We start from the raw sequence: 18,050 nt of genomic DNA, 5'->3' as shown, positions 1-18,050 counted from the left end.
AGATCAACACATTTTCCCATCAAAAATTATTATATAGTTATTGATGAAGTATATTCATAACCTTCCAAAAGTGCAAATGTCATATTTTTCATTTTTATAAAGAAATAGTAAGCACCTATATAAACATTTAATTCTAAGTTTCTCAAGATTGTTTACTGATAAGGTTCAGATAAATCTTTTCCACACACAGGGCCTTTAGAAGTTGAGAAAACTGGTACACAGTTTGGCTGTTTCACACAGTTTCACCTTTGACTCTCAGGAACCCACCAGGGAGGGGGCTGGTGGGGGAGGAAAGGATGATGTGGTTTTGAATTTCCAGGAGGGGATTGAAGGTGTGCACTTTGTATCTTGGACAGGTTGGCCATTGCTGAATGAGGCCTGAGTACAGCTGATGCTGCTAAGTCAGATTAACTCTGCCGGACTCTGAATTGTGGTATATTACTGTTAATTATTGGGATTTGGCTCATGCCTTTTCCAGCTGTTGCTCAAGGTGAGTAAATAGATCCCTGTCTCTGTAGCTTCCAATTCAAGTTTGTCCTGGATGGATGAAGCAGATCAGTGCTCAGCTTGGGGGGGGGGGGCGGGGGATGTCCATTTGTGACAGGAGTATTTTGGTTTAATCTTCCACATCTCCTTAGAACCTTGGCTGTAATTCTTCAGTCATAACCACCACTCATCTCTTCCATTTTTCCTTTCTAGACCATCTACAGATTGCGGTAAAGAGGAAAGGGAGTCTTAGTGATGTCCCACAAGGGTTACAGTTTCGGCATCCTCCTTATGCTTATCTGTACCCTGTCTGTAATCTTCCTGCGAGCTAAATGGACCACTGAACTGAGGAAAATACTTAGTTACTCCCAATTCAAAGAAAGTGAGTGCCCCATGGCGGAAAGTACAGAGGACAGCAACAGGACTGAAGATTGCAAAGTCCACAAGAAAAGAAATGGCATTTGGACAGTGAATTCGAGTGGTCGTTTGGGCAACCAGATGGGCCAGTTTGCCACTCTGTATGCACTGGCTAAACTCAATGGCTATGAAGCCTACATCCAGCAGGAAACCTATGATTGGCTGGCCCCAATCTTCAGGATCAGCCTCCCAGTGATACATAAGAAAGTGGTTAGTAAGATACCCTGGAAAAACCGTTGGGTCCATGACTGGATGTCAGAGGAATACAAGCACATTGAAGGGGAATATGTGAAACTCACAGGCTACCCTTGTTCATGGACTTTCTACCACCACATCCGAGAGGAGATCCTCCGGGAGTTCACCTTCCATTACTTCATCAGAGATGCGACCAATAACTATTTAGAGCAAGTAAAAGGGAAAAGGAAGAATGCCACCTTCATTGGGGTCCACGTACGAAGGGGGGATTACGTCTATACAATGCCCAACACATGGAAAGGAGTAGTGGCAGACAAGACTTACCTGGAGAAGGCGATGAGCTATTTCCGTAATAAGTATCAAGAACCCATCTTTGTGGTGGCCAGTAATGAGATACAGTGGTGTAAGGAGAACATTGATGCCTCTAGAGGAGACGTCTACTTCTCTGTGGATGGGGTGGAGTCTTCACCTGGGAAGGACTTTGCCCTCCTTGCTCATTGTAACCACACTATCATGACTATTGGCACCTTTGGTTACTGGGCAAGCTACATGGCAGGAGGGGAGACCATTTACCTCACCAACTTCACTCTACCAGAGTCTAACTTCTTGAAAGTCTTCCATTATGATGCTGCCTTCTTACCAGAGTGGAAGGGGATCCCTGCTGACCTCTCACCTCTTCTTAAACTGCAAAAGGAACAAACAATCCCAGTAACTAAAAGCATTGTAGAATGAATGAAACCGGTCCTGTCCCCAAACTTACCCAACACCACCTCCAGAATAAGGTCTCTTTTCCAAAGGCGATTATCGCGGCGGGCCACAGTAATTGCTCCGATGCCCATAGGGATTCAATGGGCATCGGAGCATTTGCCAAATGGCAGCCGCTATAGAGTCTTTGTAATGGGGAGAGGGGAGATTAGGATTATTGAAGGAGAATCTGCCATGTGACAATGGTGATATTGTCGTACTTTCATATATAGTATTGCTTTTTTTTAAAAAAAAAATTGTATTTTATACTGTTTCTTTAAATTACTTATAGTTAGATGACACAGGTTTGTTTTAACTTTTCCCATCTTCCTGGAATATGAAAAAAAGAATCAATAGAACACAACTGTTTTGCCATTGTAAATTTCAGATCCCTCTAGCCTGAGGCCATGTCAAATATGAATACAGCACGGATGGCTGGAGGAAGAACTCAGTGATGAAACAGATACCCAACTGGAGAATACATATCAAACAGCTGAACAGAGAACTGCAGGTGGAGTTTGGTGAGGTGGAGGGATGCAATAATAAGTGACAACCACCTTTAATCCAAGGGCATAGAAAAGTAGTGTGTTTTTGATATTAGAAAATTTTTTTTAAATGCTCTGGTTACAGAACAGACAGATAAGTCAATTTCTCTCAGGAGCAGTGTCTCCAAATGGGTCACTTTTGCTAGAATATGCAGTCCAATATCGTTGCTTGTGTGCTCTCTTGCAGAAGGCTACACACTGTCATCAGCAATGGAAAAAATCAGAAATTGTGGGGGTTTGCTTGTCCAGAAAATGGTAAATCTCATTTTAGGTGACTGCATATCCTTGGCTTTGCACAGGCCATGGGGGCGGGACTGCGGTGTAACAGGGCAGGGATGAGTGGAACTGGGGGGGGCGGGTCTAGGGATCTGAATTTTACTAAAGTAAAATCTGGCAACTACTCTGACTGTATCTCTTCGCACTTGAGGATCTTCTTTCTTTTCCTGCAGCTTATAGAGTTATCGCTAAGGGCAGATAACTTTGCCGATTAATGCCCATCTGGGGGTTTTCTCTTTCACCACTGTGTCCAGTTTCTTTGCATCCAGCTTTTTAATGGTCAGAATGGGTGATCATAACCTCTTCATTCTCGAGAATTCTCTTAGGGTTGTAGGTCCCCCAGTGCTTTTCCAGTCCAATGATGCTAAAGTGTTTACAAAGTTCCCAGCGGATGTGAGATGTTATTTCATTGCATCTTTCTACATTGAAAATTACTATCCTCAACACCTTGTAGTCATCTATGAATAGAGTAACTGTTCCTAGCAATTACATTTCTATTTTTCCATTTTCCCACTCCTGCAGATAACTCACCAATCTGCTGTCATCGACCACAGACTACAAAACCTTCAAAAAGAAACTAAAACCCTACTCTTCAAAAAATACATAAAACCTATATAACACAACCAGATTATCTCAGAAAAAAAAAAGTTCAATCTACTCCTTATGTATTTCCAAATATCATGACAACATCTGCCTTATTTATTTAATAATTCTTATGTAATCCGCCTTATGTATTAGCAATATCATGACAATGCTTATGTAATCCGCCTTGAACTGCAAGGTAATGGCGGAATAGAAATCACTAATGTAATGTAATGTATTTGCTGCGATCCGTATCTCTGGTAATCCACTGTCTTAGGTTGCAACTTTCCAATTTCTTATCCTTTGGTTTCAGTTCCCCTTTCCTTAAATGTGTCCAGTTTTGACTAATTTACATTTCCCACTCTGTTTCCACATTAAACACCTGTTTTATTTTGTTTTTCCATGGTGGTGGGAGTGATGTTGAAACTCTGCTCAGGTAGGGAAAAAATGATTCAGCCTTTATGCTAGACATTTGCTACAGGAGGGCAGCACTGAGCATCTCTGCAGTTAAATATACTGATTCCTGAAGCAATGCACCCTCCAGTGACTAGAATAGCATCTGCAAACTACCAGTAGAGCAAAACGGCAGATTTTGAACAAAAGTAAATAAATAAATTCCTTTTTATTTGCCCTTTTAAATTGTTCTCCATCAGTTTGTTATTGAGATAAATGCTTTGCGTTCCATAGTTGGGGAAAAGGGCGGTCTCTAAATATAATATGATAGAGTATTGACCTAATCCATCTCATGAGCAGTTTTCAAATGCTCACTCCCTCCTTTCTCAGACCCAAAGCAAATGAGTAAAAGATGGCAAAATACCAGAAATTTTATCTGAATCATTAAAAAAACATTCATTGCAATGATAGTCTGAAGATACCACTTTGTTTTGTTTTTGTTTTTTTAATGGTGTAATGAAGCAGACAGATACCAAGTTTCCAAGTTTATTAGTTTTTAATATCCCGATCATAAAACAAATGTCTGACCGGTTAACAATAAAATTTAAAAATAGAAAGAAATGATAGTAAGTGCATAGAAAGTATGCACTTACTGAAGTGAACATAAATGACGTAGACTGACAAACTAGAAAGTGAGGATAAAAAGGGGAGGGAGGGAAAAGTTACAGAATTTAGATGAAATGAGAAAGAGGGGTAGGGATAAGACGAGAAGGGTAGGGACGCATTGTTGAGGTAAATATTTGTTCAAGAAGAAAAGAAAAAACAGAAGAGAAAGGAAAAAAAAAAAAAAGAAAATTAATATTAGGACCTATCGAAGGCATCTTGAAATAAGAAAGTTTTAAGGCTAGTCTTAAATTTGGGTAATTGTTGTTCGTCGCGGAGATACTGTGGAAGAGAGTTCCATAATGTGGGTGCAGTTATTGCAAAGTTGGTTTTCCGAGTATAATAGGATTCTTTTAAGGATGGAATGAAAAGAAGTTTTTGGTCCGTTGATCTTAGAGTGCGGGGGGAACATTGTGGTATTAAAAGTTTATCGAGAAATGAAGGCAGGTGAGAGAGTTTGATTTTAAAGGAGAGTAGGATAATTTTGAAGATGATGCGGTGGGTGATAGGGAGCCAATGAGCCTCTTTGAGAAGAGGAGTGACGTGCTCGAATTTACCTTTTTTGTAGATAAGTTTTATTGCCGTGTTTTGTATAAGTTGTAATCGTCGTAGTTCTTTTTGGGGTAGTCCATTAAAGAGAGAGTTGCAATAGTCTAAATGGGAGATAACTAAGGAGTGAATCAGAATATTGATTGAGTCGGTATCCAGAATAGAGCTGAGTGAACGAATAATGCGTAGTTTAAAGAAGCAAATTTTTACGACTGAACTTATGTGGTCATGAAAAGTAAGCTCTCTATCAAAGATAACGCTGAGTAGTTTAATTTTAGTTTCCATTTGTAGTGGTAGAGATTTAATAGAGATTGTTCCTAATAGTGATTCGGATGTTTTGATAGGAAGAAGGAGTTCACAGGATTTATCGATATTGAGTGAAAGTTTATTTAAGAAGAGCCAGTCGCTTATAATATCCAATTTATTGTTTATTTCTTTTACATCTGAGATGTTTGTAGTATTGATTGGATGGAGAAGTTGTATATCGTCTGCATAGGCGAAAATTGTAAATCCTATTGATTGGGCTAAAGTGAGAAGAGGAGATAGGAAGATATTAAATAATAACGGAGATAGAACAGAACCTTGAGACACTCCAAAAGTTTGTGATATGGTTGAGGAAGTTTCGTTTTTTACGTGAACTTTAGAACTGCGTTCATGAAAGTAAGATATAAACCAGGTAAGAGCGTGACCTGTAATACCACAGTCTTTTAATCTGGATAGTAGAAGAGAGTGGTCTATGGTATCAAAGGCTGCAGATAGGTCGAGAGAAATTAGTAAAACGGATTTTAGGTGGTCATGATAATATTGTATAGTTGTGATAAGGCTGAGTAATGATAATTCTGTAGAATGTGAAGCACGAAAGCCGGTTTGATATGGATGTAAAGCGTGAGTTTGATCGAAAAATTCTGATAGTTGAGAATGAATAAATTTTTCTGTAAGTTTAGAGATTAGAGGTAGATTGGCAATAGGATGGTAGTTGTTAGTTAAAGAGGAATCTGTATTGTATTATTTGAGTTTTGGAAAAACAAGAGCTGTTTTCCAAGCGACAGGGACAACGCTGTCAGAAAAAGATTTGGAAATCATTTCCCATATATATGGGCCGAAGAAGGAGAAAAATTTTTTAAGAAGTATTGGGGGAATGCTTTCCGAAAGGTTATTGGGGGAGTTTAAGGATTGTAAGATAAGGAATAGATGAGCTAGTGAAGGCATTTTGAAATTAGTATAGGAGCTGAAAGGTAGTTGAGTAGATTCATTATTAGTTTGGGCAGAGAAAATAGGTAATGAAGGTCCGAGGTGTGATCTTATAGTTTTGATTTTTGCGTCGAAGAATTGAGATAATTCATCTGCAGATGGTAAGGTTGAGACAGGTAGGTTTTGGGTTTTTTTAGAATATTTTGAAAGTGACTGAGCGATACTGAAAAGGGTAGAAGAATTACGAGTGGAAGAGATAAGTTTAGAATAATAATCTTTTTTAGTCTGTTGAATGTTTTTTTTTTATAATGACAGGCTTTTTCTTTATAGAGAAGGAGATAGCTGTTATGGTGTGTTTTACGCCATTTGTTTTCAGCAGACCGAAGTTGACGGCGGAGAAGGACCAGATTTTCGTTGTACCAGGGTTGTTGTTTCTTTGAGGATTGATTAGAGGTGGGGTTTTTTTTTTTTCAGATTTGGGAGCCAGAGAGTTTAATAGGGATTTTGTGGATGTTTCCCAAAGAGAAAATTGTTCAGTGACGGAAAGGGAGGAGAAATCTTTAAGATTTAGGTCAAAGGAAGACTGGAGAGCTGAAAGCGTTATATTATTAATGTTGCGGGTGAAAGGGACATTATTTGTTTGTTGGACATGGTTAGAATGTGTTGGAAGGTCTAGTTGCCAAGTAATCAAGGTATGGTCTGACCATGGAATAGAAAGAAAATCAAAATTATGAAAAAGATGGTTGATAGCAGTTGGACATAGAATCATGTCAAGAGTATTTCCAGCAGAATGTGTAGGCATATGGTTGAGAGGGGATAGTGATAGATCAGTGAGCAAGGTTAAGAGTTCGGAGGTATTGTAGTGATTAAGAGAGTTAAAGTGAATATTGAAATCTCCGAGGATTATGGAGTCAGGATAGGCGATATTAAAATCAGATATGGTGGAAATAAGGGAAGAAAGTGAGGTTTTAGATACTGGCGGGGGTAGGTAGATAAGAAGAAAGTTAAGAGAAGAGGAGTGTTTTATTGAAAATTGGAGAGTTTCAATGGGAGCATAAGAGAATGAATTAGAGGTATTTGATTGAAGAGGGATTGAGGAATGATATATAACAGCTAAACCGCCTCCTTTTTTGTTTGGGCGGGGTTGAAAAATTGCTTTGTAGTTGAGAGGACAGGCTTGAGTGATATAGGCTTCTTCTCCCTGAGTTAACCAGATTTCAGTAATACATAAGATTTGGAGATTATGTTGAGTAATGATGTCATGGATTAAATGATATTTATTTTTTATGGAACGTACGTTTATTAGGCCTAAATTGAATTTGGAAGGGGAGTCAGGTTGATTGAGACAGAGGTTAGATAGAGAATGAATTGGTAAGGAGATGTAGTGTCTAGGGCGAATTATGGTTTGATTTTTATGGAATGTGGACTTAGGAGGTCGGCGGCCCCAAATGGTGGGGATAGAAGACATTGTACTTGGACCGGAAAGTAGGGGAATGGAGGGAGTAAATTGAAAGGAGTAATGAAATAGAAAAAAGGAAATAAGTAGATAATTTATAAAACGGAGGGTTCTATGTAGAGAAAGAAAGGTAGACGAAGTTTTGGTGAAAGAGAAATTGTGGTGGAGAGAGGATAGGATATGAAAGAGCTGCATGAAGGAGCGCATAAAGGAGCAGAACCTGCTCCTTAGGTGCGCTCCTTTGGCGCCACACTGTGTTATTCAGAGAAGGTCCACCTCGTCTGCCACAGTGTGCTCTGCTGATCAATGCTTTTTTCTTGCTTCCTTAGATTCTGTGCTTGATTCAGGATTTCTTGAATTATGTCACTGCTATCTGCTCCAGAAGTCCATCTCAGTGAATGTCTGAGATGGGCTTCTGGAGCAGGTGCTACCAGAAGCTACCTTAAGAGACTGGAAATTCAAATGGCAGATGATGTTTAATGTGAGCAAGTGCAAAGTGATGCATGTGGGAAAGAGGAACCTGAACTATAGCTATGTGATGCTGGGTTCTGTGTTAGGAGTCACTGCCCAGGAATAGGATCTAGGTGTCATTGTTGAGGATACGTTGAAACCCTCAGCTCAATGTACGACTGCTGCTAAGAAAGAAAATTGAATGTTAGGAATTATCAGGAAAGGAATGGAAAACAAAGATGAAAATGTTATAATGCCATTGTATCGCTCTATGGTATAGCCACACCTTGAATACTGTGTGCACTTCTGGTCACTGTATCTCAAAAAAATATATGGAGGTAAGTCTTAAGTAGTTTGAAAGTATGCCCCAAAGTGAAATTAGAAAAAGTACAGAGAAGGTTGATGAAAATGATAAAAGGATAGGTTGACTTCCCTATGAGGAGAGACTAAAGCAGCTAGGGCTCTTCAGTTTGGAGAAGGCACAGCTCAGGGGTAATATGATAGAAGTCTATAAAATACTGAGTGGAGTGGAAAGGGTTGATGTGAATCGTTTGTTCACTCGTTCCAAAAATACTAGGCCAGATATGGTCTCCAAAACTGAACACAGTACTCCAAGTGGGGCCTCACCAATGACCTGTACAGTGGCATTAACACCTTCTTCCTTCTTCCTTCTACTGACTACGCCTTTCTTTATACAGCCCAGAATCCTTCTGGCAGCAGCCACCGCCTGGTCACACTGTTTTTTTGTCTTTAGATCTTCGGATATTATCACCCCAAGGTCCCTTTCCCCATCTGTGCATAGTAGCCTCTCACATCCCAGCATATATGGTTCCTTCCAATTATTAATCCCCAAATGCATTACTCTGCATTTCTTTACATTGAACTTTAGTTGCCAGATATTAGACCATTCCTCTAATTTTTGCAGATCCTTTTTCATGTTTTCCACTCTCTCCTCGGTGTCTACTCTGTTACAAATCTTGGTATCATCAGCAAAAAGGCAAACTTTTCCTTCTAACCCTTTAGCGATGTCACTCACAAACATATTGAACAGGATCGGTCCCAGCACCGAACCCTGAGGGACTCCACTATTCACCTTTCCTTCCTCAAAGCGACTTCCATTAACCATCACCCTCTGACGTCTGTCCGACAGCCAGTTTCTAATACAGTTCACCACTTTGGGTACTAACTTCAGCCCTTCAAGTTTGTTCAAGAGACTCCTATGAGGAAGCCTCCTATGAGGAACCGTATCCAAGGCTTTGCTGAAATCTAAGTAAATTACATCTAGCATATGTCCTCGATCCAGTTCTCTGGTCACCCAATCAAAAAAATCTGGTTTGTTTGGCACGATTTACCTTTTGTAAAGCCATGTTGCCTCGGATCCTATAATCCATTAGATTCTAGGAAATTCACTAGCCTTTCTTTCAGCAACACTTCCATTATTTTTACAACAACCGAAATGAGGCTTACCGGCCTATAGTTTCCCGCTTCATCTCTGTCACCACTTTTGTGAATAGGAACTAGAAACATAGAAACATAGAAACATAGAAATTGACGGCAGAAAAGGGCTATAGCCCATCGAGTCTGCCCATACCAATGACCCACTCCCTGATTCTTACTCTCCTAGAGATCCCACATGAATATCCCATTTTCTTTTGAAATCTAACACGCTGCTGGCCTCAATTACCCTCTGAGGCAGCTCGTTCCAATGATCTACCACCCTTTCAGTGAAGAAGTACTTCCTCGCATCACCCTGAAATTTCCCTCCCCTGATTTTCAGCAAGTGTCCTCTGGTTACTGAGGGCCCTGTAAGACTGAAGATATCATCTTTCACCTCTATACGCCCAGTAATATACTTAAAGGTCTCAATCATGTCCCCTCTCTCTCTTCGCTCCTCCAGTGAGTACATCCTCAGTTTTTTTAACCTTTCTTCATACGTGAGTTCCCTGAGCCCCAAAACCATCCTGGTAGCCATTCGCTGAACCGACTCAATTCTCAACACATCTTTTCGGTAGTGTGGTCTCCAGTATTGAACACAATACTCGAGATGAGGTCTCACCATGGATCTGTACAGCGGCATTATGACTTCAGGTTTTCTGCTGACAAAACCCCTACGGATACAGCCCATCATTTGTCTTGCCTTGGACGATGCCTTCTCTACTTGATTGGCAGCCTTCATATCGTCGCTAATGATCACTCCTAAATCACGTTCCACCGTGGTCCTGGACAAGGTTTCACCATTTAGTGTGTAAGTTCTGTGTGGATTTTTTTTGCCTAGGTGCATTACTTTACATTTTTTAGCATTGAAGCCCAGCTGCCAAGTTGATGACCACTGTTCAAGCTGTCTTAGGTCCTGCGTCATAAAGTCAGGCACGTTGCTTTTGCCAACTATGCCAACTAGAGAATGACCCGGGGAAAAAATTTGTCCCCGTCGCCGCCCTGTCCACGCAACCACTGTCCCCACCCATCCCTGTGACTACTATCCCTGCAGCATCCATACAAGCCTCAGTACTGCAATATTTAGCTTATTCCTTCCTTATAAATCAAAGTTCTGGCTGCTGAACTAGAGAAAGAGATGTTCAGCTGGCAGGGCTTTTTTTTTTATAAATTTTTATCAACACAACTAATATACTACATTATCTTAAAGCAAAAAAAATAAAAAAAAATAAAAGGAAATAAATAAATAGAATTTTTTTTCTACCTTTGTTGTTTGGTTTCTGCTTTCCTCATCTTCTCATTCAACTCCTTCCATCCACTGTCTGTCTACTCTCTGTGTCTTCAATTTGCTCTGTTACTGTGCCTCTTCCTTCACTCCCCCACCATTTGGTCTGGCACCCATCTTCTTCCCTCTGCTCCCCCCATAGTCTGGCATCTCTGTCTTCTTCCCTTCCAGTGTCTTCTCCCCACTCTCTGTTCCCCATTTCCCTTCAGCATCTTCTGCCCACTGTCTTCCCCATTTCCCTTCAGCATCTTCTCCCCACTCTGTCTTCCCAATTTCCCTTCAGCATCTTCTCCCCACTCTGTCTTCCCCATTTCCCTTCAGCGTCTTTTGCCCACTCTGTCTTCCCCAATCACCATTTCCCTTCAGCGTCTTTTCCCCACTCTGTCTTCCCCATTTTTTTCTTTCAGCATCTTCTCCCCATTCTGTCTTCCCCAATCCCCATTTCCCTTCAGCGTCTTCTCCCCACTCTGTCTTCCCCATTTTTTCCCTTCAGCATCTTCTCCCCACTCTGTTTTCCCCTTCAGTGTCTTCCTCCCACCATCACCCCCTTCCTCTCGCCACCTCACCGCCCTTCAGCACACCTCGCACGGCCCGAGAATCTCCCTTCCCCTCCCTTCCCTTCGCGGCACGTTAGTAAAGTAACTCGCTGTAGCCGGCCAAGCCTGCCTGCAGTCGCGTGTGTGTGGGCGGAAGCTTCTCCTCTGACACAACCGGAAGTTGCGTCGGAGGAGGAGCTTCCACCCACACACACGCAACTGCAGGCAGGCTCGGCCGGCTTCAGCGAGTTACTTTACTAACGTGCTGCGAAGGTAAGGGAGGGGGAGGGAGATAGTTTTGATAGGTAGGAAGAAGGAAGGGGGCCACAATCGATCAGTGACTGCACGCGTTCAGTCCCTTAACTGCGGGGACAAGGCCATTCACCGCGCCACGGAGCCTGCAGTAAGCACTTCGTCCCCCACTGTTTTGGCGGATTACCCGCAGCTAGCCACCATGTCATTCTCTAATAGGGACACTATCATTGGTCACCTTATAGTTCCAAACACATTAACTTAAATTCATAAACTGCTACAGTCAGCTGGAGCACCTAGTGAACACTCAGACCCACAACTTTATCCCAGTGAAAGCTGTGTAGAGAGACCATCATAGTGGTTCACAGTCTCACCTACCTTAACAAAAAAACTTGTGTTGCATCACTGTAAACACAAAGAATAAAAACAAGGAATAACTTAACTTATATTGTAATGGTGGGTAATAATCAATACAGCTACTCCAGGCACCATCTTAATTGCTTCAACTGCATACAAGCAATTCTCCGGCCTCCGGAAGAACGTTCCAGCTTTCTACCACTCTCTGGGTGAAGAAGAACTTCCTTATGTTTGTACTGAATCTATCCACTTTCAACTTTAGAGAGTGCCCTCTTGTTCTCCCTACCTTGGAGAGGGTGAACAACCTGTCCTTATCTACTAAGTCTATCCCCTTCAGTACCTTGAATGTTTCGATCATGTCCCCTCTCAATCTTCTCTGTTTGGGGAAGAAGAGGCCCAGTTTCTCTAATCTTTCGCTGTACGGCAGCTCCTCCAACCCCTTAACCATCTTAGTTGCTCTTCTCTAGACCCTTTCGAGTAGTACTGTGTCCTTCTTTATGTATGGTGACCAGTGCTGGACACAGTACTCCAGGTGAGGGCGCACTATGGCCCGGTACAGCGGCATGATAACCTTCTCTGATCTGTTTGTGATCCCCTTCTTTATCATTCCTAGCATTCTGTTTGTCCTTTTTGCCGCCGCCACACATTGCTTGGACGGCTTCATTGACTTGTCGATCAGAACTCCCAAGTCCCTTTCCTGGGAGGTCTCTCCAAGTACCTCCCCGGACATCTTGTATTCGTGCATGAGATTTTTGTTACTGACATGCATCACTTTACATTTATCCACGTTGAACCTCATCTGCCATGTCGATGCCCATTCCTCGAGCCTGATTATATCACATTGCAGATCTTCGCAATCCCCCTGCGTCTTCACCACTCTGAATAACTTCGTATCTTCCGCAAATTTAATCACCTCACTCGTCGTACCTACGTCCAGATCATTTATGAAAATGTTAAAGAGCACAGGTCCAAGCACCGAAACCTGCGGCACCCCACTGGTGACGCTCTTCCAGTCCGAGTATTGTCCATTTACCCCCACTCTCTGTTTCCTATGCTCCAGCCAGTTTTTAATCCACATGAGTATTTCACCCTCGATTCCATGGCTCGCAATTTTCCGAAGTAGTCGTTCATGTGGAATCTTGTCGAACGCCTTCTGAAAATCCAGATATACAATGTCAACCAAATTGCTCTTGTCTATCTGTCTGTTTACTCCCTCAAAGAAGTGCAGTAAGTTTGTCAAACACGATCTGCCTTTGCTAAAACCGTGCTGACTGGTCCTCATCAGCCCGTGTCCGTCAAGGTGATCAATGATGCTGTCCTTTATCTACCATCTTTCCCGGTACCAAGATCAGACTCACAAGTCTGTAGTTTCCCTCACAGGTCTGTAGTTTCACCTCGAACATTTCTTGAAGATCGGCATAACATTCACCACCTTCCAGTCTTCCGGAATCTTTCCCGATTTGATCGACAGATTGGCTATTAGTTGAAGCAGTTCTGCTATGGTCCCTTTCAGTTCCTTGATGACCCTTGGATGGATGCCATCCGGTCCCAGGGATTTATCGCTCTTAAGCCTATCAATCTGCCTACACACCTCCTCTAGACTGACTGTCAATCCTGTCAGCTTTCTGTCTTCGTTTCCAACACATAGCCTGATGGGTTCCGGTATGCTGTGTACATCTTCTTCGGTAAATACAGACGCAAAAAATGTGTCCTCTTTTAGCGCTCCCTATGTTCCATGGTCATCCAACGGTCCCACCACTTCCTTCGCGGGTCGTTTCCCCTTAATATATCGAAAGAATGGCTTGAAGTTCTTCGCCTCCTGAGCTATTTTTTCCTCATAGTCTCTTTTGGTCCCTTGTACCGCCTTATGGCACCTGCATTGATGTTGTTTGTGCTTGTTCCAGGTTTCATCCGTTTTTGACCTTTTCCATTCCTTGAATGAAATTTTCTTGTCTCTGATCGCTTCCTTCACCTCTACAGTGAGCCACGCCGGTTCTTTGTTCTTTTTCCTCTTGGATCCCTTGTTGATACATAGTATATATAGATTTTGCGCCTCGGTGACTGTGTCCTCTTCTTAATCTTCTTCCCTACCATGAGTCTCATCCCTTTGTAATTCCCTTTTCGGAAGTTCAGTGCCGTAGCTGTCAGTTTGGACCGATGTTTCTCCCCTGCGTCCAGATCAAAGCGGATCATATTGTGATCACTGCTTCCCAGCGTCCCTTCTACTTCTACATCTTGTGCCGGCCCTTGCATGCCATTTAGAATTAAGTCCAGAATTGCATTTCCTCTAGTATTTTCCTTGACAAGTTGTTCCAGGAAGCAATCGCCTACAGCATCCTAAAACTTGGTCTCTCTAATGCAGCCAGAGGTGCCTAGGTTTCAGTCTACTCCCGGATAGTTGAAGTCGCCCATGATAACTGTGTTGCCTCTCTTGCAGTTGTGTTTAATCTCGTCTGTCATTTCTCCATCAATTTCTTCGGACTGCCCTGGGGGTCGATAGTAGATGCCGATCTTCATTTACAGGCCATTTATTCCTGGAATTTTGACCCATAGAGACTCTAACTTATCCATCAGTTGTGGCGTGTTCTCTCCAGTAGATTCGATTTCCCCTTTGATGTATATGGCAACGCCCCCACCTTTTTGAGCCACTCTGTCTCTGTGGTATAGTTTGTATCCCGTAGCACAGTGTCCCAGACGTTTTCCTCAGTCCACCATGTTTCCGTGATGCCTATGATGTCAACGTTATCTTTTTGTGCCATGGCTTCTAATTCACCCATCTTATTTCTAAGGTTCCTTGCATTCGTGTACATACACTTGAGTTTGCGGCTTGTTCCTTTCTTGCATTTCCTTCCCTCTTGTGTCCTTTTCAATCTGTCTTGCCTGTAATCCGGTGAGTCTTTCCCTCTATCTTTTTGCACGGTATCCTCCTGGTATACCGGTTCCCGAACCATCCTCTCTCTCTCTTGGACGACTGTCGGCTTTTCCCTTCTTCCTAGTTTAAAAACTTGTCCACTTCTCTCTTGATGTTGCTTGCAGGTAGCCTCGTTCTGTCTCTGCTGAGGTGGAGACCATCCTTCCTGTAGAGCTTGCTCTTCCCCCAGAACATCGTCCAGTTGCGCACAAAGTGGAATCCTTCTTCCTCAAACCAGCGCCACATCCACGCGTTGACAGCTTGCAGCTCCATCTGCCTCTTCTCATCTGCCCTGGGTACCAGCAGAATTTCCGAGAATGCTATCCTCTGCATTCTGGTCTTCAGCTTCCTTCCTAGCATCCGGAACTGGTCCTTCAGTACTTCCCTGTTGTAGTTCCTGTTGCTCACGTTGTTCTACCTTGGCTCCCGATAGACAGGTCACCAGCCAATCAAGTCTTCCTCCTGCTACATGGCTGTCAACTTGTTTGATGATGGAGTCCACCACGATGATTGCTGTCCTCTCTATCTTCTCCTGATTCTCCAGCCGCAGGTCCGTGTCCCTGGTGTATGTCCATCTCTCCTGCCGCAGGTCCGTATCCTTCATTCTCGCTGCTATGTCACCCATTTCTTCTTGATGGTTGTTCATCAGGTGATCCACACTCTCTGTAGGTGTCTTTCGGTAGTTCCACTGTTGCTGGTAATTTTCCAAGGCTTCCCTGTATGCCTCCTCTATGAACTTCTCCAGCTCTCGGACTTCTTCCTCGATGGTGTCCTCTGTCTTGTTTCTGCTTCCTCTGTCTGGACATTCTCTGCATCTCTGTCTCTCTCCTCCGGTGCTTGAAGTGCCTCCAGTTTCAGTATTCTACCCTCCAGGAGTCTGACTTGTCTCTTCAGGCTCTCCAGTTCTCCGCATCGAGCTCATACATAAGACCACCTCCCAGAGTGGAGGTAGTCATACATATGGCAGACGATGCAGAAAACTGGGTAGCTCAACATCTTGCTTCCGTCTGCTGCTTCCATTGCTGCCTGCTTGCCGGTCTGTTGTGGTTGTGCCTGCTCTTTTATCTGCTTTTTTCCCCCTTTGGCTTCTCTCTCCCTCTACCTCTCTCTGTGGCTGCTTTTCTCCTGCTTAGATCAGCTCTGCTCCATTGGCCCCTCCCCTTTTAAGGCAGGAGCTTCGGTGGTTGATGTCGGGGTGGGCGGAACTAACTCTCACCGATACCCCTCTTGGTCTACTGCCTCTGCTTCTCTCTCCTGCTCTTTTATCTGCTTTTTCCCCCTTTGGCTTCTCTCTCCCTCTGCTTCTCTCTGTAGCTGCGTTTCTCCTGCTATCTCCTGCTCAGATCAACTCTGCTCTGTTGGATATCGCTTGGATATCGATCTTTACATAGAGAGCTACTCCTCCACCTTTTTTAAAAAAATTCTTTATTAATTTCATAAACAAACACAAAGTGCAATAGAATATACAGTAACACCTTGGATTGCAAGTAACTTGGTTTGCAAGTGTTTTGCAAGACAAGCAAAACATTTTATTAAATTTTAACTTGATATACAAGCAATGTCTTGCAATACAAGTACATACAGTATACACACATCATAACTGAGCCGATGGTTGTTCGCTCGCTGACGCTGCGGGAGTGTAGTGACTGTTCTAAATAAGCAAAGTCTTGCAATACGAGTACATACAGTATACACACGTCACTTCATCACAACTGAGCCGATGGTTTTTCTCTCTGACGCTACAGGAGTGTAGTGACTTCTAAATGAGCAAGGTCTTGCAATACAAGTACATATGGTATTTTGTATTAAAGTTTTTGGGTTGTGGAATGAATCGTCTGAGTTTCCATTATTTCTTATGGGAAAATTAGCTTTGATATATGAGTGCTTTGGATTACAAGCATGTTTCTGGAACGAATTATGCTCGCAAACCAAGGTTTGACTGTATAATCAATTGGTACGTTAACCAGCACTTATATATAACAAATAATAATATAAGTACATATCACCCCCACCCTTCTCTCCCTCCCACCCTTCCTGGATGTGTGTATAATTCATTCAGAAATCAAAGGCTTATACTAGTGATCAATTTTTACAAAATTTGCTAATGGACCCCAAGTCTCTTTAAATTTCTTTTTTTTAATATTTATATTTCTTTATTAATTTTCAATTTAAATCAAGCTAACCACTTGTACAGAAAGCAATAGTCATAATAACAAATAATCATAAGGTAATTAACATCCAATAAAGAAACATTATTTAACTATTTATGCTCAAGTCCTCCTACAGGATCCAAGTTTTAAATTTTTTTTTTTTTATTATTATTTTTTTATTATTTATTTATAGAATTTTATAATATTACCAAGCATATACATCTTGTACAGTAAAGTGAGCTCAAACAACATAATAAACTAAATTTCCAGAATTAAGATATACCACAATCATAATTCAATTTGAAAATGAAGATAGATAAATGAAGTAATAATAATCTAGTTGATCACACACTAGTCCTCCATGTATTGGATCCAAGATTTAAAGAGTAGAACAAATATAAATCAAATAAGTTAAAAGGAAATGCATGTCTTACTACAGTGCAGGGGGGGCTAACCTTCCATGGGCGCTGTTATTCCTTTCTCAAGACGTTTCGCTGAGAGAAAACTAATCAGTTGAGACGGCTCTGTAAAAATATACTTCAAAGATAAATATCTAACCACACATTTACATGGATATCTCAGAAAGAAAATACCCCCTATTTGAGTCACTCCAGGTTTTAGAAGTAGAAATTATTTTCTTCTCTTTTGAGTCTCTCTAGAGACATCAGGAAAAATCTGAATATGATGTCCCAGGAAGTCTTTGGACCTATTTTTAAAGAAAAGTTTTAATATCCAATCCTTGTCTGGAGCCAAAGCCACAGACAACAAGAGAGTGGCTGGAACAGCCAATTCTCTATCCGATTGTTCCAGAATTGCGGAAATGTCCAATGATCTGTCCCGGGATTCCTCAATTTTTCCTTCTTCTTTGGATTGGGGCTTGGCAGGAAGATAGTACATTCTTGTAATAGGAGGTAAGGAGCTTTCAGGAATTTCCAATATTTCCAAAAAATACCTTTTCACCATTTCTCTGGGAAAAGTTGACAAGATCTTTGGAAAATTTATAAATCTCAAATTGTTAATTCGACCATTATTCTCCTGAGCTTCCAGCTTCCTCCTGAGTATTATATTATCTTTAACCAGCAAATCTTGATTTTGTTTTAAAGATATTAGCTCCTTACTTGTATTTTGTGAGTCTGTTTTTAATTGAGATATATCCTGTTTTAACACTTTTTGTTCTT

General features: G+C 41.8%; 1 protein-coding gene across 1 annotated transcript; it reads left to right on the top strand.

Annotated features, from left to right (window-relative positions):
- The first annotated feature begins 351 nt into the window (after nucleotides 1-351).
- Nucleotides 352-1,830, top strand: LOC117365462 (galactoside 2-alpha-L-fucosyltransferase 2-like). The gene is made up of 2 exons (XM_033955939.1): nucleotides 352-490; nucleotides 700-1,830. The coding sequence occupies exon 2, from the start codon at nucleotides 742-744 to the stop codon at nucleotides 1,828-1,830; it is 1,089 nt and encodes a 362-aa protein (XP_033811830.1). The 5' UTR covers nucleotides 352-490; nucleotides 700-741.
- The last annotated feature ends 16,220 nt before the right edge of the window (nucleotides 1,831-18,050 follow it).

Source organism: Geotrypetes seraphini, chromosome 8 (genome assembly GCF_902459505.1).
Source record: "Geotrypetes seraphini chromosome 8, aGeoSer1.1, whole genome shotgun sequence".
Lineage (NCBI taxonomy): Eukaryota > Metazoa > Chordata > Amphibia > Gymnophiona > Dermophiidae > Geotrypetes > Geotrypetes seraphini.
The sequence above is the reverse complement of the archived record's forward strand: the minus strand, read 5'-3'. Positions and strand labels throughout refer to the sequence as shown.

Coding starts and splice junctions, on each gene's coding strand:
- LOC117365462 (XM_033955939.1), top strand. CDS start 742: ATGTCCCACAAGGGTTACAGTTTCGGCATCCTCCTTATGCTTATCTGT.